Source organism: Manacus candei, unplaced genomic scaffold (genome assembly GCF_025592945.1).
Source record: "Manacus candei isolate 608988 ecotype Guabito, Panama unplaced genomic scaffold, ASM2559294v1 h1tg000014l, whole genome shotgun sequence".
In the NCBI taxonomy this organism is placed as follows: domain Eukaryota; kingdom Metazoa; phylum Chordata; class Aves; order Passeriformes; family Pipridae; genus Manacus; species Manacus candei.
In genome coordinates this window covers 55,714,949-55,741,389 of record NW_026138062.1, presented here as the reverse complement: position 1 = coordinate 55,741,389, position 26,441 = coordinate 55,714,949, and the positions used below count along the sequence as shown (strand labels likewise).

General features: G+C 34.9%; 1 protein-coding gene across 10 annotated transcripts in view; it reads left to right on the top strand.

Annotated features, from left to right (window-relative positions):
* Nucleotides 1–26,441, top strand: part of STXBP5L (syntaxin binding protein 5L) — a 188,482-nt gene that overhangs the window by 54,931 nt on the left and 107,110 nt on the right. For all 10 annotated transcript variants that reach the window (XM_051779956.1, XM_051779957.1, XM_051779953.1 and 7 more), the window contains exons 3-4: nucleotides 14,852–14,933; nucleotides 16,940–17,040. In XM_051779956.1, the coding sequence (XP_051635916.1) occupies nucleotides 14,852–14,933; nucleotides 16,940–17,040 (183 nt within the window). The remainder of the gene's footprint in view (nucleotides 1–14,851; nucleotides 14,934–16,939; nucleotides 17,041–26,441) is intronic.

Sequence of the window (26,441 nt, the reverse complement as noted above, 5' to 3'; positions counted from 1 at the left end):
GGTTAATTGCCTTAGCAACAGGAGTGTGTGGTAATGTTACTGAAGTTTAACAGCTGACTGCTACATTACTAGTTTAATTCTGCACTGGTGGTTGAGCTATTTCCTGTAGTGAAGATAAAAATTACCAGCATGTGAAATCTAGATTAGGGCTATATAACCAGAATGTAGTGCTTATTAGGGAAACTTTCACTGTTTTCTCTTTTTTTTGCTTGCCTTGTCTTTTTGTGAGTGTGAAAGACAGTTGTAGAAATCTTGATAAATTTACAGGAGAGAAGCAAAAATTATTTGGCTGGAAGAAGTATGTTACAATGAGAGAATTGAGGATCTCAGTCTGATTTAGTTTATTAAAAAGACTAAATGATTGTTTAACTGCTTTGTACATGTCCTTTCACAGGAATAAAATGGCTACTTAAAAGATTTCCTAAACTAGCAGAGAAATATATTAGTGGTTTGCAATTAAATCTGTCTAATTGCTTTAATATTTTTAGCAATATGTGTTCTTAGTCTTTGAAATTAATTACCAAGGAAAGTCGTAGAGTCTTCATTTCTTGAAATCTTAAAATTTATTACCTTTCTGGAAGAGAGGCTTTTGTTAAACAGAGAGTATTGCATTCATTGAGCTAATACAAGAGGTTGGAATAGATATTTTCATGCTCCAACAACCAAGAAAATTTGCTTTTTATCCATTCACTATCAGAGAATTTTAGTTCTAAAAATTTAATTTCAGCCAGAGTAATCTTTTTTATAGTACTTTGTCTTGTGGGTTTTTTAATTCTTACAGCTTATTTTAATGTTAATCCAGAAATTCTAGCATATTTATAAAATGGAAGCTCTCTGGTAATAGAAGAGAGCTAATGATGAAAGGATGTTACAGTAAGAGCTTCAGTTAGACAATCAATAATTGACTACTTGTACCTTTTATAATACCATGATATGTTACGCAGTGTCCTGAAATAGATTCAGCACTAGAAGAAATGAGAGTGTCTTGGAAAATTAAGAATGAATCTAGTTCAGGTTTCATAATCTGTCTTGCAAAAAAATGTCAAAACATACCTAAATTAATGCAGGACACTTTGATATGTAAAGTGCTCTAGTACACAGCTCGGAATTTGTGGTATTTAACTCAAACAAGGCTTAAAACAATGAAGAAGCTGCCCTGATTGATGCTTTTCCACCTGTATTTCTACCAGGCCTTTGCTAGTCAACAATTATAGTCGCTTTGCTCTTTCCCATTTTCTTCATTTGAAGTATTTCTTCTCTTCAGCAGGCGGCAGAGCAGTGAAAACAGGGTCCAGCTGTGGTATTTGCGTTGTGCTAGAGTAACAGTGTTGCTGGGGATATCACTGTGGGGCAAATATGGCCAGTATCTGAGTATTTTGTATCCAAAGATAATGTTTGTTACAGGAAACAGGGTCTTAAAAACATCACACCAGAGTGCATTAAAGCTGTTGTCATTGTTCTGGACCCTGTTAGGTAAAGCAGGAATGCATAATGCATTGGTCATCTGCAAGCATAAATATCTTGAAGTTGACAGAAACTTGAGGTATTACCTGTACTACTTAAAAACAGTCTCTTCCCAAAACTAGGAGGAATAGCAACAACAAAAAAAACCCTTTCCCCTGAACCTGTAGGTATCAAAAAAGCTGTTTTCCTCTTCCAGCCACTGTAGGCTATAGCAGTGATGGGGCAGAATGTCCAGGATAGAGGAAATATCAAATTTAGCATTGTAAATTAGTTTCTTACCTCATTTTATTTCAGGATCCCATTTATTAAGAAACAAATAGAGAAGAGAAATAATGTGTGTATATTCAGTGAACAGAAGAAGTGCTTATACTTTCCGGATGAAACAATATCATTGCAGAAGTGATTGGAGTAGCAGGTAGACTGTAAGTACTCCCATTGCAGAGATGTAATTTGGAGGAAATGAAAGAAAATGACAAGTATTTACTGTCATGAGGTAGTAAAGGAAAATAATAGTTTGACTTGTAACCTTGATTCTAATGTGATGTGGATTGTCAGTGCAAAAATTAATCCTCCTAAAGCTAGTACATAACCTTTTCTATTGTCTTTAATGTGTTGACTTTAATGTTACTGGTTTTCAAAATAAAAATGTGTGAAACCTATAGTATATATTTGAGTTATTAGGTAGATAAACCATTCAGATACTTTTATTGCTATTTGATAAATATTGTTGAATTTATTCTTTTTTAATATCAGAGGGACCACTTAAAATTTTATACTATCACTATCGTTTTACAGTACCATTAATAATGTCTGACAGATGATTAGTGTGCAGTAAATATGAATGCTAAAGATTAAAATAGGCTGTGGGAAATATAAATGTCTTTGTGATTTGGTTTTAAAATCTGCTTTTGTATGCATGCCTTAGTTTTTAAAAAAAAGTCATAATTTTGTTATGGACTCACAGAAATCACGTTGAACAACCAGTGCTGTCTAACTCTTTGTAGTCAGAGAAATGCAGATCTTAGTCCCAGAAAAAACTTTGGTGTGGTAAATTTACAGTTCTCTTATTCTTGGCAGGATCAGCATGGGAAATGTTTATTGATAAGGTAGAGCTAGAGCTCCTTCTCAAAAGTTGACTGTTTTAAACCAGACAAAATTTAAATCACAGCTTAGCTTGCAAGAAAGTAGTTGTTGTAGATGCCTATCAGTTTCAAGTTCTGATACCTGTCTAGCAGAGAGGAGCAGGGGCACTCAGCAAGAATAAACATTTGCCTTTAAACATGGCCAGTTTGGCAATATCCGTTTTAGAGGCATTTCTTCTCTTTGCATTTACTTAGTAATCAATTTTTCATTCTGAAAATTAGTGTTATGATGTAAAACATGCAGACTGTGTAACTTTATCCAAGCTATGACCTTACATTTTTATCACATATTAGGATGTGATTATATCTCATATTTAAGAGAGATACATCAGCAAATTTGCACAAGAAAGCCTCCAAACATTCTCAGTAGCTGTGTGTACATTGTGCCAATGCTCTCAGAAGACCTCATAAATCTCCTGCTTTATCTATAGAGATACTGGCATTTCCTTGTGCAAACCTAAAATTTACATCTGTTTACCTGCTCTTTAAAAGTCCGGGGTCCTTCCAAAGTATGAAAATCAAACATGACAAGTTAGTGTTGAAGAAAATTGTTTTGGTTTTTTTTGTTTAGGGTTTTTGTTTTGGTTTGGTTTTTTCCCACTTTGGAGTGTGCCAGAAAGTAAACTTTCTGTTTCGCTGCCATTCCTTAATTTTTAAATACTTTTTGCATTACAAAGTTTTGATTGTCCTATGCTGATTCACTGACTTTCTGACAGGAATGATATCATTTTTCTGCCTCTTGCAAATATTAATCTATCCTTCTTTCCTTGCTATCTTCATATTTACCCCCTCTCTTTTAAATATTTCTCTCCATTCCAATGTGTTTGTGTGTGTGTGTCCACTTCTCTTTTCAATTCTGATTTTTTTGAGCTGATTTAGCAAATATATTGGGTCCTTTTCCACAAAACCTTTTTTAATAAATATATATTCATTTGGAAAGTTAATAGACTCTTGAGTTTCAAGTATTGAAAAAATCCTGCTTGTTTTGATAAATTAAGCCACAGGGTGGGGGCCAACAACTGACAGTGGACAGTCCATTTCCAAATTCAGAATCACTCTGTTTTATTCAGAGACAGATATCCCAAGCAATGTGATGTTTATGTGCATTGAAGTGAATCAGAGATAAATCTCTCTCCCTAGACTTTGCTCCATATCAACCTTTGTATTTATATTCTTTTAGCTACCTTTAATTAATCTAAATATCAGTTTTTATGCTGAATTGGGAAGAACAGGACTTGGGAAAAGAAAGGGGTTTTTTCCCATTTAGATTAGTAAATTTGCATTAGTAAAAAAACCATGTAGAGCCACAGGAACAGTGCCCATACAGAGGTGATCTTTAATCTGCTTTTCAAGTCTTGCAGACAATATAGGATGACAGAAAGGTGATTTTTGTGATTATTGTTTGTGGGATGGAATAGAATAGATATAGCTTTTATGTTACCGAATGTTTGGTAGTGTTTGTAAGCGTTTAACAGAATGAAAGCTAACCACCTCCATGTTTAACCTCTCTAAGAAGATTTCTGTTCTGACTTTCACATTAGTGAGAGTCAAAGATTTATCTAGTCAGTGGTTTCCCTTTCTTATCCTACCTACAGTTTATATACTAAAATTTCAGAATGGCTGTATGAATAATATCTCTAGCTTCTGAAAATCAGTGCGAGGAGAAGCCGATGCAATTGATGTGTGTATGTGAAGTTGGATTTCTTCTTGTTTTGCTCCAGGTTTGTCTTTTCTTTTGCTCATGCTACATGTATGATAGATTCCTCTCAGGGTTCTGTTTAGGCTGTAAAAGCTGTCTCTCCCTAGATGAAACCTGGCTTAATAATTAAAATTATTATGGGGACTTTTCCAGAAGGCAGTATGGATGGGCTACACTGTATCTTGCTTCCTCTACCCAGTTTGTTTCCCTGCAGGCTTCCTCCCTCACATCACACTGCAGAAACACAAATTAGATTGAGCTTAAGGCATTTTTGTCATTGTCTTGAGTAGAGACCAGGGCCCTGGTAGTGTGTGATATTGTGCTGTGCTGGATCTGCAGCTGTTACTGCAGATCTGCTTCCTGACATAGATAACAAAACCAGTAGATCTTGCCAGAGATTATAGCAATGGTAAAGCAGAGCTGAACTGATGGTCATCCAGCCTCAACAGTTTCTGCTGTCTCTTCATTCTGTAGAGAAGGATTTGGATTATTGGAACCAACCACCCCCACTAGCACCATCTCAGTGTCAATTACCTTGCAGAGCCTCGTGATGATAGATGTACTTCAACCGTGGCAGTGTTTCAGTTCTCTCAAATTCTGCAAAGAATAATCCCTTGAAGGGAGGCAGAGCTCTTAGTCTTTTTAATTTGAATTGCCAAGGAAATGTACGAGTAGTTTTGATCCCCTTCGATTCTTGTCCAACAAGAATTGGGTTATTCTGAAATAATACCGTATTAGTATGGTAAGTTCTGGAACAGTGTCCTGCTTCACTAAAACATGCAGACTTTCAGAAATTGGCATGGAAAAACTGGGATCCTGAGAGATTTCTGCTGTGTCCTCTTTTATTCCCAAAAGTAGTCAGTCTTTTCTTAAAATTGAAATGCTCCTTGGAAGTTATTCAGTATTCACCAACCATGCTTTCAAACCTTTACTCATGTTTTAACCCATGTTAACTAACGCGATTATAAATTTTAATTCAAATAAAACATAAATGCATATTACAGCTGACATCAAACATGAACATGCTTTGTATAACACAATCTACAAGTGTCTGTTCAAAGTGGCAAAATCATAGTTCATACCCATTTACACTTAGAAGGCTTCTTGAAATACATTTTAACCAGCTGCTGGTTCCCCGTTTTATGTATATTGAATGGAAGGGCTGATTAACTGTGGTCTATGTTGTACTTTATTTCAAAATCTAATAGAATAATTATGTGGCTCAGGGGGGGTTATAAAACTGATAAATGTAGATACCATTTAACCTGTATCTTGCATTAGAAAAAAAAGTGTCTCTTCTATGTAATTTGTTGCGGAAAACTTTTCTTAAAAAAATATGTTTTACAATAGTAGAAGATAAAACTATTTGATGTTGACTGATACTTGGAATACCTTTCAATATAGGCACATATATAGTGTCAATTACATTGAATTGAACCAAAGAATAAATGATTCAATGATTCACTGAAAATTTGTCAAATGCTAAATTAAATTTATTTCAATTAAATTCTTAAATTTTTTAAATCTTATTTATTCTGACTTGAATAGCTTCATTGCCAGTTTTGGCTTCTATTGATAGCATGTGTTCCTGTGTGTTTTACACAGCCATTCTTGCTTAACAAATGAAATTCTAGACTAACATCTCTCTTTATTAAGAGTTAAAAATAAGTATATTGATTGGCAAAAGAGCTGAATATTAATATAGCTTAACTGAAATTTATAGAACTGTCATTTTTTTTTCTGGGGTAGGAATGAAATTACTGCCTGGTTTAACATATTGAGCTTCCATTTAACAAGTTTTGGATGTGAAGTATTTTCTGTGTTGTACCAGAGACCTCCTGGAATCATCCAATACTAAACAGATGATAATAGAGCTGATGCAGTGGATGAATTTGAGGAATTGCTCATCAGCTGGCTAGCCAGCTGTGAGCAGTTTCTTGTTAGGTAATGAAATTATTTAATATTTTAGACAGCATTGCTCTGCCTAAAAAGAACATGGTGTATGACCTCAGCATCTCTATTATCTTGTGGTTGCATAACCACAGAAATGTTTGAATGAAAGTCTTTTAAAGTATTTCTTTGGGCATATCGATGCTATAGAGCACAGTCCTTGAAACAATGGAATTATTCAAGCAATCAAACAAATGAGTCTCTGAACCACTTACCACTTTCAAAGCCCGAGTCAAGATGGGGTGCCATCTTTCTCAATGCATTAGTACCTGTGTATTGGTGTCATTTTTTTCTGACCAAAGTGCCCTTGCATAATGTACCTCTCTGAGAATATAAGTATACTTAGAATTCTCAGTTAAAAGAGAGTGTTCTGTGATGTCATACATGAAAATTTTCTGACGTATTACTGAATAAGACTGAAAATGCATCATCAAACAGTTCACTTTAGTGACTCAGGGTTCTATTTGCACAGTATACCTGGCTGCTTATTCCAGTACAATCAGAGAACATAACAGAATGATTATTTAATTTTATTTATAAAGTTGAGTTTCTACAGTAAATACATGAATAAGAATACAAGCTCTGCTAATGGTCTGTTATTGGATGATCCCCTCAGTTTCATAGCCTATTGAATGTCTTAGTAGTCTGGAGATTTTCAGGGACTAAATTTCTTAAAATTTATTCTGGAACAATTCTGTTGTTGTTTTAGCAGGTAATTTCAAGTTTAACTTTGAAAGAAGAGAGGTTCATTATAGAAAGCATTTATTTCCCGTTTAAAGGGGTTTTTGAATGTCTCATTAAGATGTTCACAATTTTTCAGAGAAGTATAGAATTATCTCACTGTTTCAGTAGAAATTTTTTACTCTTTCAGTTCAATGTTGATTTGTTGATAAGACTAAACAAAGTGGTTTGGGGAGGGTCTTAGCACCTGTAAGAATAACATCTAGGACATTCCTATTGCAGGACTGAGCACAAAATTCCCCATGAAAAGTAGTCATATATGTGCTCCTAATTGCTTCTGCTTTGACTAAATTGGGAGTAACACAACAGTGTCCAAGGCAGCATTTGTCTTAAAACTCAGTAATTGCTCATGAAACACAGAACTATAGTTGTGTGGGACTCACTGCTGTGAAGTATCTGGCATAAAGAATTATCCAGAGGCAACTGGGACAACAGTTAATTATCCTATCACCATTCTTCCTTCTATCTGTATTAGCCAAAACAGTGAAACAATTTCAGATAAGAACAAAAATTATTTAATCACCTGCTGTCATCTCCTACAGACTGCATAATTTGCCACAGGAGCTTCATCCCCTTATTCCTAGTCTGCTGGTTGGGGGTGGAAGTAGCACTTGGGAAAACACGCAGTCTTGCTTTAAAGATTTCCAGTAGTGGCTAAGTCCTGTCTCTGTTTAACAGAGGAAGTACAGTGTGTATCCAAGCTTTGTCATTATATGGATGAAGGCTTAATGTATTATTTTACTTGTATAATTTTCAATAGCAACTAGAAAAGGAATTAATATTTGAGGAAATGTATTTCTATTTTTAGTTACATTTAGTTTGACAGGGCTTTTGACCCCTTTTAAAAAGACTTATTGTATGGGCACTTTTCATTCTCTGTCTTCTGTTGTCACTAGTTGTTCTTCATAACTGGCAGTTATGAAGAAAACCTGTACCTTGTGACCACTGTTACTAATTGCTAAAAATGCAACAGCCATTTAAAAAAAATCTCTGCTATAGGAAAATATGAGAAAAGTTTTCATCTTAGGTAGAGTTTGTATAGATAGTCTTCCATTTTTGCTTGAAGAGCAAACCTTCTCTAAACCTGTTATCAGCAAATTCAACGGTAGAGCGTACAAACAGGAAAAACAAATAGTAACACAACACACATGCTGAAATTTTAAATGCAGTTGGTTTTAGTATTAAATCATTGTAGATGGATGCATTTGTCATCAGTGACTGCACATGTGATAACCTGAGTCTGTTATGTGTGTTCTGGATGTACAGATACACATGGAGAAAATACTGTGTTAAATATTAATATCTGAAGGCTGAGAAAAAAATAAAATCAAAATGGCCAAGTTAAAGCTACCTGCTTGGTTTCTTAGGTAAGGCAGAGTGTGTTAGTCTACCATCTGTGCCCAGTGAAAACAGATGGGCAGCAAATGGTATGATTTGCATAGTCCTCCTAAAAGGCAGTAAATTGAATAAAATGGAGTTGGGTTATCATTTTTTTAATCTATATGTCTATATATTGTTGCTCAGGATCTTGGTTATGTTAGTGATTTTCTGGGTTTAGAACACACAACCCTCTCATTTGTGTCTGTTTTCCATATCCTCCAGTGTGCATTTGGGCAAAAGTATTCTTTTGTCCCTGTTTGTTCACTCTATAGCTTTTTACCAGATATGTTTGTAATCAAACTTTACAGATATATTCCCCCTTCTATTCCCATATTGTTCATGCCTTTGGCTGAATTTGTGTCTGCATTTGTAAATTTCTCTGAAACATTAGCCCCTGTGAATATAATCAATTATACTCTTCACTCACTTCTATAGATTTCAGTTTTCACTCTTGGTTACCTCTCTTTGTATTATCTGCACGTGTCAGTGAACTTGCTGAGGTTTATGATTACCTGGGAAAAAAGAGGAAGCCACTATAAATGCAACCTTATAGTGTTGTTTTTTACTACTGCATGAAGTACAATCTCAAAATATAGATTTTAAGGGTAGCTGCCTGGCAATGTGGAGTTTTTGCAGACTAGTAACTAAATAGGTTCTCTTTTGGAGGTGAATTTAAAGCTAGAAAGTTTCTGTTAATTATGATATCTGTGTGTGTATAAATATATATATGCATATGCAAAAGGAAATTGAAAATTGTTGATATTCCACAAATGAAATATTAAATTATTCACCTATATGTGAACTAGATGATCTTTAAGGTCCCTTCCAAACCAAACCATTCTATGATTCTATGTTATTTGCAAAACATTGCTAGGGTCATTACCTGTGAGTAACCGCTTTTCACAGTTTACTACTTCAGGTTTAGGGTTGATTGAGTTCAGTCACATGGTGATTGTGTTTATATTCTGTTTCTGGAACAGATGATTTCGAAAATGACAAAGACCTTGAAAGGCAGTCTTATTCAGAAGAGATGAAAATATGTAGTCCTGTGAGTTTTCCTAATTCATGAGGTATCTGCAGATACTTTGGGAAATAAAATAGCTTCTAAATTCATAAGAATAAAAAAAAAATCTGAATAGTGTGGATGTAAATTTGCATTTGATTTGAATAAACAGACATATTTTTCATAACATTCATTCAGCTATCTGACTGTAATCTATATACATATAGACTTGCCATTAAATACAAGCTTTCTGTAAGCCTTAACCTGGAAGAAATCAAGCTTACCAAAAGCAAATTTTTCAGCAAATTTATATGTATAAACAGAGATATCTATGTCAAGAAAAATAATCAAGACGAAGGTCATGGTAGACCAAAATCTCACGCTTATTTGGTGCCAAAATAGTTCAAATGAACTCATGGTAAAACTAAATCCCTCTGTGTTTAAACCAAAACCCACTAAGAGTTACTTTTTAATGTAGCAGCACCCAGTGAATCTACAGCAAATAGAAGACCACAAAGCTAGGATTAGGTCACATGTCCTTATTAAGGAATTTGGTGAGCCCAGCTACAGGAAGTTAACAGAATGAAGGTTGGTAGGAGGGCTTTTATTTTTTGCAAAGCAGTGGAGAAGTCTCAAAAGTCATAAACAGTATGATTTCCCAATTTGTTTTGGTAACAAAGAGGTGTCACATACATGTATTAAAAAAATATATTGGATATAAGAAATAATAAAACACCATGTACCTTTTTACATTGTATTAAAGAAACCAAGATGAAGTGTAGCTCTGGCTTTGATAGTTGAAAGAAGTTGAGCACACCTTCTAGATCGTGTATAAAATCACATAGGAACTATTCAAGAGCTAACAAAATTGCTGGTGACATGAAAATAGAGGAGCTCAGGGTATTTTGGTTTTATTTATGCAGAAGATGGACAAGCTTGTTCAGACTTTCAAAGCAGGAAAGTTCTGCCAATAGAGTTATTTAATTTAGCATAAAAAGGCATAATGAGATACAAGAGCTTGAAATGAAAGCTAAATATTTTGATTCTACATACAGCATGACATTCTTAATAGTGAGGATAACAAAACACTGGAGCCATATACTTCAGAAATCAAAAAGATAGAATATCTTCTGTAAAGAGAGAAAAACCAAGGTTGAATCCCATTTGAAGCACAAAACCTAGGACTGTGGCATTTATTTATACCAGAATATGCACTGTTCTTAGTAGACAGAAAATTAATGTGTGTGAGACTTGCAGAAACTCCATGAGGGAGCTGTAAAACTGTATATTCCAGGAATTGAATACTTCGTTCAGACCTGTGAATCTAGGTGTTAAGGATGATGTTTTCATAATTGTTATCTTTTGACAAAATCCATCCTGTGAGACAGATACAACTGACTAACCTTTTGGTTGGTGTGGTTGAATTCTTTGATCATTCTAGTACTTGACTATTTAGATAAACACATTGGTGCTTTTTTTAACTGATAAATCACTCAATACAGTGGAATAAGTCTTCTGCAAGAAAAAGCTGTCCTATATTCGGGTTACACACTAAATCAATTTTACAGTTGGTTTATATAATGGTGTAACCAGCCCACAAGCATCTGCTCTTAGGGTGCTGCATAGTCCTACTCAAACATGTACCAGTCAGTGTAGATCAGATGACAAGGACTCCTTCGAGCAGCAATGTTACTTCTGCAGCACCCCACAATTCCCAAATGCTTTAAAGAAGAGGCTATAAATGGAGATCGCCCATTTCTATGTGTCCCTTTTAATAAAACAGTGGATGTGAGACCATGGTTTCTGCTTAGTAATTATAACCCCTTACTTTAGTGCTCATTTCTGTGCATAGGTTGTTTTTAGTCATGGAAGAATTTATTTAAGTACTCAAAAAAAGTTAGAGCTGCTTATTTACATAGCTTAGTGTCATTTTCTTCTATGGAATAATTTTAATTTTGAAAAAGGTGCCATATGTAATTTAAGAGTTTTTACTTGACAGGGAATATCTGTTAGCTGCATTGGCATGCCTTGGTAGGAGGTTCTTTATGATACCATGTCTTCACTTCCCTGTCCTTGCAAAGAGGAATGAATCAGACTGCAGTCCTTGTTATTGCAAAAAGATTTAATCTTATTCTATGGAAGAATCACCTATCTTAATGAAGAAAAATGTTTTACCTCAGCACTTTCTGGTCCTAAGAAGTTAAATATCTGCTGCAAGTAACACTGATCTCACCTTCAGAGTCAGTTCTGAAGCGTCTGCACTTTTGCTTCTCAGTGAACACACAAAGACTTTCAAGTCTTTGGATTCCATTAGTACTGAACTCTGAGAATAAGGAGACACATCAGATTTGTCTGTATCGTACAGTAAAAATGAATAACAGAATAAAAATGCTGTGGAGTGCTATGGGAAAGTGTGGTCATAGATCATGCTATGAAAAGCTTTGGCCATTGAAGCTTCTCCTGTGTATGTAACTATTCACTTGCAGCTTTGATTTCCAGTTAAAAATGTTCATATTTGCAAGTGCTCTGACATAAGGCATCCAAGATACAGTGAGTATGGATATGACATGAGAATATCAGATCTATACTAACCAATCTTTATACAAATGACCAAAAGGATTTTGAGAAAAAATCTGAATGAGGTTGTAATATTGGGAAATGGAAATTTTCTTCAACTTGTGGTGGAATGACCCAAAACATGAGAGTGTAAATTCTGGGGTAATAATGTGTTGTGTTGTCATGGAAGTCTGCATCTTGGAAGCTAAATCCAAGTACTTAAAATTAGGCATCTTGACAACTGATTTTTTTTTTTTTTTTTGCAAGATAGTGATTAAATTTGAGATATCAGGATGTTGAATTACTCTTCGAAAAAGTGTTGCATACAAGTGAATGCAGAGCAAAAAATCCTATTTTTCTCACACAGATCTTAAAGCCAGGATTAAAAGTTGTTTTCAGAAAGTACATTTTTTCTGTTAGAATGTTATTACTGTCACACTTTCACTGCTTGATGCACATAATTCTTGTTCTACTTGTTTCACTCTAGATCCCAACAGACATCCAGACTTAGTTTTCATCTTTTTCCCTTTTATGTATAAATTAGGATAATCTGGCATGTCTGGGAAGGCCCCTGGAGGATCCAACATACTGATAAGAGAGAGAAGATAGTGACTGACTTTTATTCTTGGAACCCAGGGTGTCTACTTAGAGGTATTCAGATGTATTAGTCCCCCCTATTAATATCCTCAGAGATTCTCTATTCTCCCTTATAGCAGAGTCATCATTTAATGAAAAGGTAAAAGTAAAAAGAATAAATTCAGTCCAAAGCCTGAACTGTATCTACTTCTGCTGTATATCCTGATAGAATACACTGTTATGAAAAGATTTGATGTGGTAAGGTTGTACTTCTCTATGCTTGGCAACAAAGCACAGAATTTGCAGAAGATGGGCTAAAGTGCCAAGAACATGTGCCAAGTCATCATACTTCTTCAGCTCCTTCCGCTGGAAGGACCTCACTGCAGCTCTCAGAATGTTTGAAAACCACCATCAGTCAGTGATAATGCTGCTATTTAAGGGTCAATCCTTACTTCAGGGCAATTGGCCAGACTGAAGCAGACGACACAATTTCTCTCTTATTTTGGTAATTTGTGAAGTATTTCAGAGTGAACACTGATGCATACAAATGTGAATTTTTGTAGAATGTCTTATTTGTTTGGATATGCTGAGTGAAATCATCTACTTTGTTAGCATGTTTCCTAGAAAACGAACTTAGCATGATCCTAATGCTGGGGGGTGAGAAATGCTTAATCAGGGCAATGCCACTGTAATTTTCCTTAAGGACAAGCAGTAACTAGTGCCATGTATTTGTACTGAATATTAAACTCAAGTTAAAGGGAAAGCACTTACCTACTGAAACTTCCACTTGGTTTGAAATCCCCAGTGGGTTGGTTGCTTGCTTGGTTGGTTTTGGTGCTTCCTCTCATGTTACAACAGGTAGTTGAGAAGAATAAGGAGTGCCACAGAACAGTCATTTAAAATGGACCATCAGCCATCAACCCTTAAAAAAGTGTCTTAGGCTACAATACATCTTTATTGTCCATTTTAAATAGGTTATTTAAATGATGCAGGTTTTTATTATTTTATCAGTTATGATGGTATTCAGGACTACAGTTTGGGAGCAAGCAGCACATGGAGTTACTCACTCTATTCCTCTGCCTTGCTGTTCTATAATGTAGCTATGATGCTCTATATGCAACTTTTCATCTACAGATACCAGTTTTATAAAACACTATCTCCAGCTTACAAATAGGGAAATGAAGGTACAGGGAAGAAAATATACTTTTTTTTCCCTTAAGGTTATCCACTAGACCAGTTAGCAAAACTAAGAGTAGAGCTCATGTCCCTCAAGGTCAGTGGTACCCATTAAACTGCTTGTTTAACAACTGGAAAAGTAATTACTTCATACTTTAAAGTTTTAAACCTCGAAGTTGCTGATTTATGGATTATACTTCTCTGAGGCCAATATTAGAACAGTTTACTGCATGTCTCTTCTCCTGTGAAAGGGGAAGTAAAGAATCTGACATTTACGTGCAGGTAAAATAAGTGGACAGTTGGCTTTTTTGCTCAGGATTTTACAATATGCTAATATGATTATATATTAGAAGTAGATAAGGATTGATGTTGTAAAATCTCTTTTCTGATCATAATCTTAATGGATTTAATATGTATGAAGGTGGTTCACATGTTTCACGCAACATGGTTGTTAATAATGTATTTCATATTTCTCCTTTTGCTTTACTTTTCGATAATATTCTGGAACAGCAGTTTCTTGTTAAATTCTCTGACTCAGAAGGGAAAGGCCATCATCTAAGTTAGGGAGATTGCAACTTAGCCATCTCAAACCATGACAAGCATGCAGAGAAAAAAACTGCAGCAGAGTTGTGGAACTCTGCTGGGCACTGCATTGTTTTGTTGATGAGACAGAGACCAATAGTAACATGTGAGCTTTTATGAAAGTGTGAAATGACTCACTCTAAAAATCATTTTCTTAGATTTAAAAAAGAAAACCTGCTGTAGAAGAGTGTTACTGACATAAGTCCTAAATTATTAATTCATAATGTCTTGATAAATACAAAAATCTGATACATTCATGTGTTATATGTACCAATAATGTATAAAAATAAACTTAAGATGCATCCTGCTGAATTTTTGTGTTAATTCATGCACTTTATTTCACAGGCAAAAAAAATACAAGCAAGAACAGATCACTCACAGTTGTACGTGTTTCAAACTGATGATGTTGGTACTTTAATTAGAATAGGGGAAAGTCAGCATAAACTCTTTTGTTTTACAGAAAGCAAGAAGAATTGAGGTTAATTAAAGGTTAATTGGAGTTTAATTGGTAGTTCTTTTTTTTTCCCTCTTTACTTCTGGTAATAACAGGAATGTTAGAATCCTTGACTTTGATGGCAACAGATTGGGCAGGCCTGGTGTTGATTGCTATTGCCAACATGAAAGTGGTGCTGCAGTTCTGCAGCTCCAGTTCTTAATCAATGAGGTAAGGACATATTTACTCAGATTCTTCTGTATAAATTTAGTTGAATAAGTCAATCAATGTATTGTAATTGAGTGATATAACTTCTCACATTGACAAATTGTGCCAACAAGTAAGTGGCATACATCCAGAGGACGTTCACTGTGCTTTTTAGAAGACTATTTATGAGACTGCATGCAGGGAAAAGTATTGCCTTCATATACATCAGTATAAAGCACTGAACAAAAGGCAGTCAATATATGAATGTGTGCAGGGAGATGTAAAATCAATTAAATTACTAAATATACTGCACAGTCTTGTTTCAAATAGAAATTAATAAATGACCTAAATCTTTCTCTGGAAATATATTGATGGTTATTGGCTAAAAACACAATACTTGGGGATATGCTATTACTTGAAGCAAGAAAAAGCAATAGCAGAGATCATCAATCAAACCATCATGCTTAGTCTTTGTAAATAGTTTGTTGAAATCAAGTTTAGACAACGTAAAGAAACAGTGACAAATTATAGCTTGCTCTGCAGAAGATTTCTGAAGATGGTAATAGGCAAGAAGACTTTCTGGAACATAAAAATCAGTTTTTTTCTTTAGGACCTTATAACTAGGCCAAATCTAGTCGTAGTTCAGTTTTGATTAATTTTCTCCCATGACATAAGGAAACACTTTTGACAGTTTCAAGTCCTCTCTCTATAGGTGGAGATCTCAGAACTTCTCAGAAGAGTTTTAGTTTTCTGATTTTTTAAACCTGAGAAATATTTATTTTTTTTTCTACCTCTGTTTGGAGAAAGTAACTAAACCACATAAACTGAGGAAGGAGGACTAAAACTTTAGAAACAATCAATACAATGAAATTCTTTAGACGAATGCAGGGATGAAAATAGGCAAGGTTTGAATCAGGTTTTCATTAGGTGACCATCAAAGTCCCTAATCCATAGAATTAATTTAATTTCTGTGGTGGACATTTTTTCTGACTCTTTGGGAGATGAGAATTAAAGCATAGATTACACTGTATGAGAAAAGGCTCACTTTTGTAAATTTTGTTTGCATAACTCAGTGTTGAAAAGAGCAATTACTAGGATTAGGAAGGAAATCCAAGATGCAAAAAAGAAGTTTACCAGTCCATCATAGCTGGTATGAACTAAGCTTTTCAGTTATACCCTTGCCCTTCCTCAGCATTGCCTTCTGTTTGAGCAATATCTAGTTCCTCTCTGCAATAGTAATACACAAGAAGAGATCTTCTGTATAAGACTTGATCTGAGGTGTAAATGTAGTAAGCCTCTTCAGGAGCAGTTCAGAGCTTCACACCTCTACAGTCATTTTCACAGGTCATCAGAGTACTATGGTGAGGAGAAAGAGAGCCAGAAATTACTCCAAGCTGCCCAGTCAGATAGAGGTGTGGACTTTGGAAGATGTCCATTTTCGGGACAGTCTTCATAGTATTGCTGATCTGTGATAAAGACTTTGTCCTTTTGTCTACATCTCTTAGTTCTTCCTAGGTTCTCTCCCCCCGTTACCTGTCCCTACTTTCTCATTTGCACCTTCTTTTCATAATTCCGGTTTTGAATATTCACGTTATTGTAATATGACTACTAAACTGTGCTTGGCACTGTTGCTTGTGTACATGTGTGTGCACTAATCCCTATATCCTTTAGTTACATCCTTGACACTCACCTTTTTAAATAAGTGTTGTTTGTTCTCCATTTCGTTAATCTCTATGTTTACATGGAAATGCATGAGAGTTGGCATGTATAACCTTGGTACAAAGGTTTTTGAATTTCAAATTGATGGAGTTTTAATTTAATTTTGGCTGATCTGGTACAAATTTAATATGTTTAGATTTACCAGATTAATTCAAATTTATTATTATTTATGGTAGATTTTTTTTTTCTAGAAGAAAGGAGCCATTTTTCATAAACTGTCGATTTTACAGGTAGATCATTAACAGTGAGGATCAGAATAAGACAGAACCTGCAGAAAAGTAACGTGTTGCTGTATTTTATATCTGCTCTAGGGTGCTTTGGTCAGTGCATGTGCAGATGATGCACTTCATTTGTGGAATCTCCGACAGAAACGACCAGCTATCCTACATTCTCTGAAATTTAACAGAGAAAGGTAAGAATGTGTGGCACAAAATAAATATCTCATTAAACAAAGAAAACTTTCTGGATTTCTTACCATTTTGCCTTTCTACAGGTGGATAAAGATGTATCTTGATTTTTTTTCTATGAGTCTTGTTTCCATAGAACAAAAACTTCACTTTCTGCAGCCTTCTCAGAACAGGAAAAATTGTGTCTGTTTTTTGTCAAAGTGTTCCTCGTTTTACCTTCTGTTTGCATGAACTGCCTTGAACAGTACTGTGGGGGTGTTTTCTTAAGACACAAGCGCTGTGATCCTTTTGGCTTATCTGTTGTTCAGTATTAGACAGAGTACCTCAGCTGGCTGTAGGAGGGTAATAATTATTTTCTTTACCTTGAAAGTGGTTTATTTTTGTAATATATTGGAAGTTTGGCAGAAATAAATTATGAATTTGGGAAACTATGGTAAATTTCAAGTGAATCAGAGACTCTTTTCCTAAATTTTACTTTATGAGTACCTAATTGTAGGAATCCCTACTGAAAATAGATTAAATAAGTGGTTGTAATTTTCAAAGTCAAAGAGAAGCTGAGCACTTTAATCTGTATTTAGTAAAACCTGCTATGATGTTACAGAACTTCAATGCTACACTTTTATTAATATTAAAAAAAAGTTCCCTGTTTCTATTAAGGAATTAGGTCAGTAGTCAGAACACCAAGACTCACTGCATAAATGCAGCAGTTGTTTTTGACTGGAGATTTAAGTGATATTGTCATTCTCTTAGCATACACATTCAGTGTTTATTAAGGTGCAGCAACTTTTTTTGATATTTGTATACGTGCTTGTGCAGTGATGAAAGGTACCAGTACTTTTACTAGAGCTGTGAAGTAAACAGAGTCATCAAAGCTTTAGCTGCAGCAAATCTGAAAATCATTATGGCAATACATTTTTCTTTGTTGTTTATTATCCATATACATGTCATGTTTGCACTCAAATGTCACCAAGGGGCATGTTTTGTTGTGGGAAGTACACATAATAATTTAGAAAATATACAGTCTGATTCCAAAGAATTTATAACCTATAGCAAAAGTGCATCAAGTGGTTTGGGGCTGCGTGAGGGAAGATGAAAAAGAAAAATTATGTGTACATTTGCTAGCTGCTTTTGAACAGCAGGTCATCATTTTACGTATGGTGAAATATTTGAATCTTGGTATTCTCATCAGGCAGGTGCATTATGCACAATTTGTCATTGATAAATCTAAATATTGTAGAAGTTATTTCAGTACATCTTGGTCTAGCTCTCCCAGCCACCAATCTGACTTACAACCTAAGGAATCAAGGCTTATAAAAATGCAGTCTCTGTTCATCTCTGTTTACCTTCTATTCGAAGAAAGTAACATGGTATCTTGGTCAGTATTTTGTCAGAATTTCTTGATGAAATAAATTCACACACATTTGGGCTTTGTTAAGAACAAAACATTTGTCATCATGTTTACCTAAATTTTCCATTTCCTCTGACATCCTGAAACACAGGGCAAAATATTTGCAAGCAAGTTATTTGGAATACTGGAAAAGTTTGCTTAAAACCAAATTTTTTCTAATGATATTTTTGAACTGAGGTTTAAATAGGAACTGAGAATGTAGTTATTTGTAACAAATACATGGCTAACTATACCGCCTTCTATCAAAATCTAGTAAGTTGTGAGTAAAAAAAAAATACTATTAGTTCTTTTATACATATTTTGAGTAACTGGTTCAATTACTGCCATTTAAATAATTTTTATTAACACATCAAAGGCTATGAGACAAATATCCTGCTATATTATATTGTCAAAGAAGTAAGTCCAGTTTTAAATTAAAAAAGAGTTTTCATTAAGTACAAAGAAAGAACATTGTAGGCAGTTCATTTCTTCTCAAGATTCTCTAGCACTGCCATAAGCTTCTGGTTGTTTGGGTTTTTTTTCCAAGCACTTCATTTTTATTACATTTTCTTTTTAAACACTTATTGATTAACTTCAAATCATCTAACTTTCAATTTTCTAAGCTCAAGTTACATATTTAGTGTGTAAAATTCAACATAAACTTCTGGGAAGTAGAATAAAGTTAGGTTAAAACCCTAATTAACCCTTTCAATTTGGAACATTTCTCATTATATATGCCTAATGGAGTTAAGTCTAAAAGAAAACTTCCCTTTTTTTCTGGATATATTTTTGATGTTAGAGAAAAGAAAATATAAATTACATGGTACTTTGCTATAAGAAATCAATTGCAAATCGGATATAAGGGGAATTTGAGATGCTGATAAAGCAATAAGATAAAAATTTATTTTCTTCAACAAGTTCAAAGGTATGTTTTTCCGAAAAGTAATATCTTCTTTGCTGTTGGAACAGTTACAAACATTTTATTTTCATCCTTCCCTCTCGTCTTGCAGGAGAAGGTTAAGTCAAGGCAAGATTCATATGTAATAGAGACAGATTCTTTAGTTTGTCTTAAGTTTGTGACCCAATGAAGGACCTGGTTTTGATGTTTCTTAAATGGGGAGAAATGCTTGTTGAGAGAAAATAGGTTTTAAAATACCGATGCATGTTTTCAGAAAATAGTAAAGTATTGAAAAAGGCCATACAGGGAAGTGTTTAGACAGCCAAAGGCTAGTTCTTACAAGAATGTAATTTATAATGTAATTTAATTTTAGCTTTAGACAGCTTCTACAGAGCCAAACGTGTAATTATTCAGATGCATTTTGGCTATGAAAATGGAACATGTGACTCCTTCAAATTTTTCTATTTGCACACCTCTCTTGAGGGTTCATAAAATTTGTAATTTTATTCATACAGTATGTTTGTCTCCTTGATGCACTGTTTGGTTTAGATTTTTGAACAAATGGCAGATTTCATGAACTGATGTAATAGAATGCACTTAAAGTTCTAATATTTTATCTGCTTGTGACGATGAAGATAACTTTCATGTACAGTTTATTGTGGGTTTTTACGATATTTGATGCATGAAACGTACAACTGTTGGGTGAATGTTGTTAAGTCTTTGGCTATTCCTCAGTGCACCAGTCATCATATTGTTTAACTGTTTAATTTGCTTCTGCTTCTTGACATTTAAGATTGCAGGATAATAGACTAAAATCTGCTCTTAGTAGTGTCTCTGCAATTACTTGAGACAAATTTCCCAGAGAGTATACATACAAATATATCCCCCATTTCCCTCCCATAAAAATAAAAGACATTTGTTCTTTTCTTTGGCTGTTGGTAACAACATAGTTATAAAGAGCAAGGAACTCTTAAATGCAGCACACTAGTTGTCTTTCACTTAGTATGTAGGATTCAATATTAAGGCACTGAATGGTTTATGAATAATAATTCACTGACAAGTTGCACTTTTATAGCCATTAAATCAGAGTTTGCAGCTTCTCCAGATTTATTTTTTTCTTCCTCTGACCTATTGTTAAACTAATGATAATGCAACATTATCAATGTGAATTTGTATCATAATTCACTGTTCCTTTACTAAATATCTCTTTGGAGCAAGTGTGGAAGGAACACTGAGGAAATATAATGGCAGATTTTTTTGTTTTACAGTGTAATGCTCTGGACTTTTTAGCAAATTATATGTTTTTGCCATGTATCAAAATATAAGGTAATCAACTTAAATTCCTATTGCTATATTTGGAGTGTGATACAATGCATTAAGAACCTTCAAGAAGATAAAAATGTAAACTTGGCCTCATACCAAGAGCTGTAATGATAAGACAGTTTCTCAAAGACATGCTTGACTGTAGCATATGGTTGATAATGTATGATTCGCTGTTGCTTTTACAAATACGATGGACAGGTAAAACTTTTTAACCTCTCAAGACACTCTGTAAGAATCTCCTCAGTATCTTTAAAGGTTAACATTATGGACACCTTCCATGCTTTAGTGCCTCCTTTTCCTTCCTTGATGTCATAGGAGACACCAGATTCATCTTCAGTAGGCATTTTAGGCAAGACAAATAACTCGGCTACTGGAATTAGGCACTGTCTCTATCTGCTGCAAAGAACATTTCAGTGATTTTACTTAATCCTAAACTGTTATAGGTCTTAACTATTTTTATTATAATGAGAACAGACTTCAGAAAGTACAGCTTTAAATTCACAACAGTTTACGAATTCCTCTTTAAGATTAGTGCAGCTGGGATAGGAAAACCAGCAAGGATTACAGTGTGAAATCCAGGTCCTTTAGGCCTACAGGCACTAATTTCACTTGTGAACACAGTTCTTCTGTCATTCTGAAGCTGAGCTGGTTCAGTTGTGTCGACTGACATGGGGAATAGCCCCTCCTCTCTTTCTTCTTTTAGCCAGCGCTAAAAGAAGTGTGTAACAAATTAGCCACAACAGCTTATCCACTGACTTAACATACATGGACACAGTATACAAGTTCTGTTGGGTCTTTAAATCCATCTGCATGCCCTCTGCACTGATACCATGACAATACCATAAGTGCCCTTCTGCAGGAGAATCACCAGGAGACACAATCTGTACAACTGGCTTTGAGGTTCTAATCTGTGACATTTCCTTCAGTGTTAAGGGTATGCTGGCACAGAGGAAGAGGAGCCTTTTAAGTGGGTGACTTTTAGAGCAATTATGTTAGCTGTAACTTACTATTGATTAGAAACTTGACTCCTACAGCTGAGACTGTGCAGTATTTGAACAAGGTGATTGAGAGTATTAAGGCTATTTTTTAATATGGTCTATACTCTTTCCTGAGAGTAGCTGTATCTTTGTCTCTTTGTCTTGCTGTATCTTTGCAGGATTTTGTATCCTGTGTTGTTAAGAGCATTTTAAATATTTGGTCTCTCCTTTGCAGATAAACCTCATCAAAATGACAGCAAGAGGCTCTTGAATGATACTGGTGACTGGCTGAGCAGTCTCAGCAGTACCTGTATCTGTTTACTTGTGTGATAGGGACTTGTGAGTTACTTTAAGTAGATTACCCGTCTCACTGGCTGTTCAAGGAACTGAATTCCTGTGATAGCTTGCCTGCTCATAAATGAACCTCCTGGTTAATATTGTGTAACTGCAAACTCTGTATTGTTTATGTACTTTTAAATTAGTCAGAGATCTGTCATCAAGCATGAAAACAGTTCAGTGCAGTTGCACAGCCATGCTATACTACAAAACAGGTTCTGATTACATGGTGTGGTCCAGCATTTAACTATTCCAAAGAACCATTGCATTCAAATGTAAAGCAGTATTTCACCATAAAACCTGCCACAGTTTCTGGGTTCTGAAAAGGATGTAAATTCTCTCAGGTTGATGATGGAAAAAAAATGAGGAAACCAAAAGAAGCCATGCAATTGGCATTCACTTCCACATCTTGAAGAAGATTTCATAAAACTTTCTTCTGCAGGTTTTTTGGTGTTTGGTGGGTTTTTTGTTGGTTTTTGTTGGTTTTTCGTTGGTTGGTTGGTTTTATATGTGTGGTGTGGTCTTGCATCAGCATCCATCAAACAATGATGCTCAGGCGTCTCAAAAACCAATGTTTTCATGCACTTATTGAGCTTGAAAAGATTCCTGAAGCTCATAAAAAAAACTTTGATCTAGAGGGCCTTAGTACTGCAGGGCAGGAAAATGAGCATTGTCAGATGGTACTTCAGAAAGACAAAAGACTGGAAAGTTTCTCTGGTGAGACTGCCCCAAATCATGTTCATGTAGCTACCACATGCCTTTGTCTTCTCTATTAAAAAAAATAAAAAAAAATACAAAATAAAAAATGGCATTCTTTTTTCAGGTCTTGCATCATCTTATGGAATATTTCATAGCACACTTGACCTGTAGGATCAATGAGAGCCACAAATTTGTCCTGGAAAGGTGGCATGCAATCTAGCTGAAATGAAGAATGTCTTGGTCATAAAAAGGAATCAAGCACAAGCACTTTGTTTGTTTTTTTTTTCTTCAACACACATTACTAAACAATCAACAAAACAAAAATGCAAAACATAGATTTGTTCATTGATACCAAGATTTGTTCATTGATACCAAGAATCAACAGGTTTGAGAGATTTATGAGACTATGTAATTCCAATAAAGTAGAATGAAAACTCAGGTGATCCCTAAAATTTTCTTTTTAATAGATCTTAAACATATGGGCCTTCTAGTGAAGACCTAGTTGCACACCAGACAACTCATATACCTTCCTTCATATAATAAACAAGTTGAATTTGTCTTCTATTAAGATATACAAAACATGACCCCGGTAAGAAAGGCACTGAAGACTGTAAGTCAGTGTTCAAAATGCAATTTATTATAGCCAGCAGTACAAAGAAGGAGAGAGTAGCATAGGAAATCCTACATCAGGCTGTGCAGGCCCCATTCATACATAGTGTTACCCCATTTTATTCATTCAAGTTATTATAGGATTTTCTTGTAATGCACACAACTGTATGCATTACTTCTCTTGTCAGACATTAACACTAAAACTTCCCTCTGCACTGTTGGATGAAGGTGGTGCAACCACTGAGAGGGATTTGCCTGCAGGCTTCTCTGTGACAATGAGCTGGCTCTGTTTATCCAGCTTCCCAGGGTTTCATACAGCACAGCACAGCCTGTAGACCACACTGCACAAGTAGCCCCAGGCACCTACTCAGTTTGAGTGATGTGTGGATCATCTCCTCCGCATGCAACAGTCCAGACTGTTACACTGTTATATAACTTCAAGCTTAAATCTACTATTTGCTATTCATGAATATTGTTCCGTGTCCATTTCCTTCTTCTGATGGCAAGAAACCTTCCAGATTCAAGACCAGATTTATTTTTATGCCTCTTTTTTCCTGTTTATGATATTCTGGTATTGACATCATCGCGGATTCTAAATGTTTTGTCTCTGCAGACAAACAGCTCATTGATGTACATTCACAACCTGGGGGTTTTTTGGTTGGGTTTTTTTTTCACTACAAAAATTAAGATTCTGTGTTTTCCTTTAAAAATTTTTGTCTTCATTTCCTTTCCTTTCCTTTGGGCCCTTCTTCTCATATCAGTTTTCTCTGAGCTGATGATTCATCAAGGAAACATATTCTAGATAGGGTCCCATCTGTGCTGTGGCCATTGACAATACCATTTTCTTTTGTAATCTCTGCAGGAATATGTTTACTGATGCATGCAAAAATGGCATCTTCCTTTTATGTGGCTTCATCTTATCAGTGTTTGTGGTCTTGCTGTGATTGACTAATACACCAATTACACTTCTTCCCTGATGTATATCTAGCTGGCAGGGAATGTGCTGCTTTTCAGTGCAAACCTTTAACTGTGGAAGCAAAGCAAGACAAGCAAAACTGAAATTATCTTTTTCCATCACTTCTGTATCATGAGCTCCAACCCTAAAGTGGAAGTTCTTTGAAGTTTGAGGCTGTACCCTTTGCATTTTAAATTTAATTCCATTTCTTGTACTTCACTCATTCAGATTGTCCTTCCTCTGTAATATTGTGTTCCTAAGAGGTTTCATTAGTATTGGTACCAAGACCACTTGTGAAATTACAACAGCTGTAAAACTAATACTTGAAAATCTCTCAAATATCCAGTAAAATATTTCCTTTTCCAGTAAAATCAAGTGGAAAATAGACATTAAAATAGAGTTTTATAGTGATGGTTTTTATAAATGCTGTACTGAGTTTTGATATAGGCTATATTTCATATATAGTATATTTTGAAATAGTTTACCTTTGGTAAACCTACCTTTCATGTTTACTACAACTTTCCAAAATGTGTCCTTTTGAGACTCAGAACCGTAGTTAGTGTGTATTTTCAAGTATATATGAGCAAGTAGTAATAACATTACAGTCACAACATCATAGATAAGAGCATGGCTTAACTTTTATTAGGTTTAGCTTATTTGTGCTTACCAGTTTGGGTGGGATTTGTAATGCAATCTGAGTTGGTGCCACTGCAGAAAAAGTGCTGCAACAGCTTAAACTGTCTAGTTTAAAGCCAGTTCGGTTACTTTATGCTTAAATCACACCAGAGTAGATGTTACTTTAAAATAATATCACAGAAGTCCTGGTCAGATTTTTAATTCTAGAATATATAGAAGGATCTCTGTTTATGTCCAGATCCAACCTTGAATTTAAGAATTTTTATTCTTTTTTAATGGTGACTTTCACAGTCTTTCCTGAAAGGAATTTTTAGTCCACCATGATTCTGCCAACATTATTTTCAGTTTCAGTTCAATTAAAAATGTCCTTAAATGCATTATGCCACAGTATCTGCTTTTATACCTGCTTTTTAAACAATTTCTCTGAGGGTAAATAGAGCTTTTTAAGATAGTTAAGATCTTTCCTTTTTTTTGCACAACTCTGTACATAAAGGTTCCATTTCCATAATGAAACCTTAAAATGTGCAATAATAACATCAGCTCATAGTATATAGTAATTTGATTTTTGACAACTACTTAGAAAATAATCAGTTGCCATGTGACATCGGTTACATGTATATATCTTTGTTTTAGAAGCATGTTTCTGGGACTTTAAAAAACACATGACAAGATGTGATGAATAATTTGCCAAATGTTTTTCTATTTAATGGTTATGAATTAATTGCAAATCAATTCACATTGTCCTCAGATTGGTGCATTAAAAAAGGTAAACAGAAAATGGCTAACTGCTATATATGAATTACTTTCAGAAACAGCAGCTGTATTTGATAGCAGAAGGGCCAAAAAAACCCTTCTGTTTTTACAGAAGGTCACCACATACACATACATGAAGTCATTATGACTGACAGAACTGCTGGAGAAAAATGAATAACTAGCACAATTACAATTACTTTAGGACTTAAAAATAGTATGGAGACTAGAGGAACCTCTGGCCTGACAAACCCTCTTTTCCAATCTACCTCATCCTCTGTGTCATTGTGACCATAGTTCCTTCTATTATTTGTCTGAGAAAAAGGTGTCTATTCAAAAGTCCATTTTGCAAAACATCTTTGTGAGGTTTTGTTTTTACTTCAATAAGGAAGAAAAACATGTCCAGAATTATTTAATTTTTATGTCACCTGACCACCTCTGATTGACTGCCTGGGTAACTTCTGTGTTGGTTTCTTTCCTCAAGAAAAAATCATTTAGCAGTAGACATAATATTGCTATATCCTGCCAAACCTTACATCATATGCTGAGCAGTGTGCTTGTTGTTTCTAATGCTTTGTAGAAAATAAAGCATGTTTGTCAGTAGATTTATACTTTTCTGAGAAAACACAGGATGACATGTTATGTTGTTTTCACATAGCAGCCGTGTTGCCAAATTGCTCTAAGGCCAGGTTTGGATAGGAAAATTTAAAATACGTGTATACACAGCTATACATTGAACAATTGTGTTTCATGGTCTTTCTTAGTCATAACAAATGAGAAGCCCAATACTGTAATACAAAAATGCATCATCTACCTCCTATCACACATAGTTATAT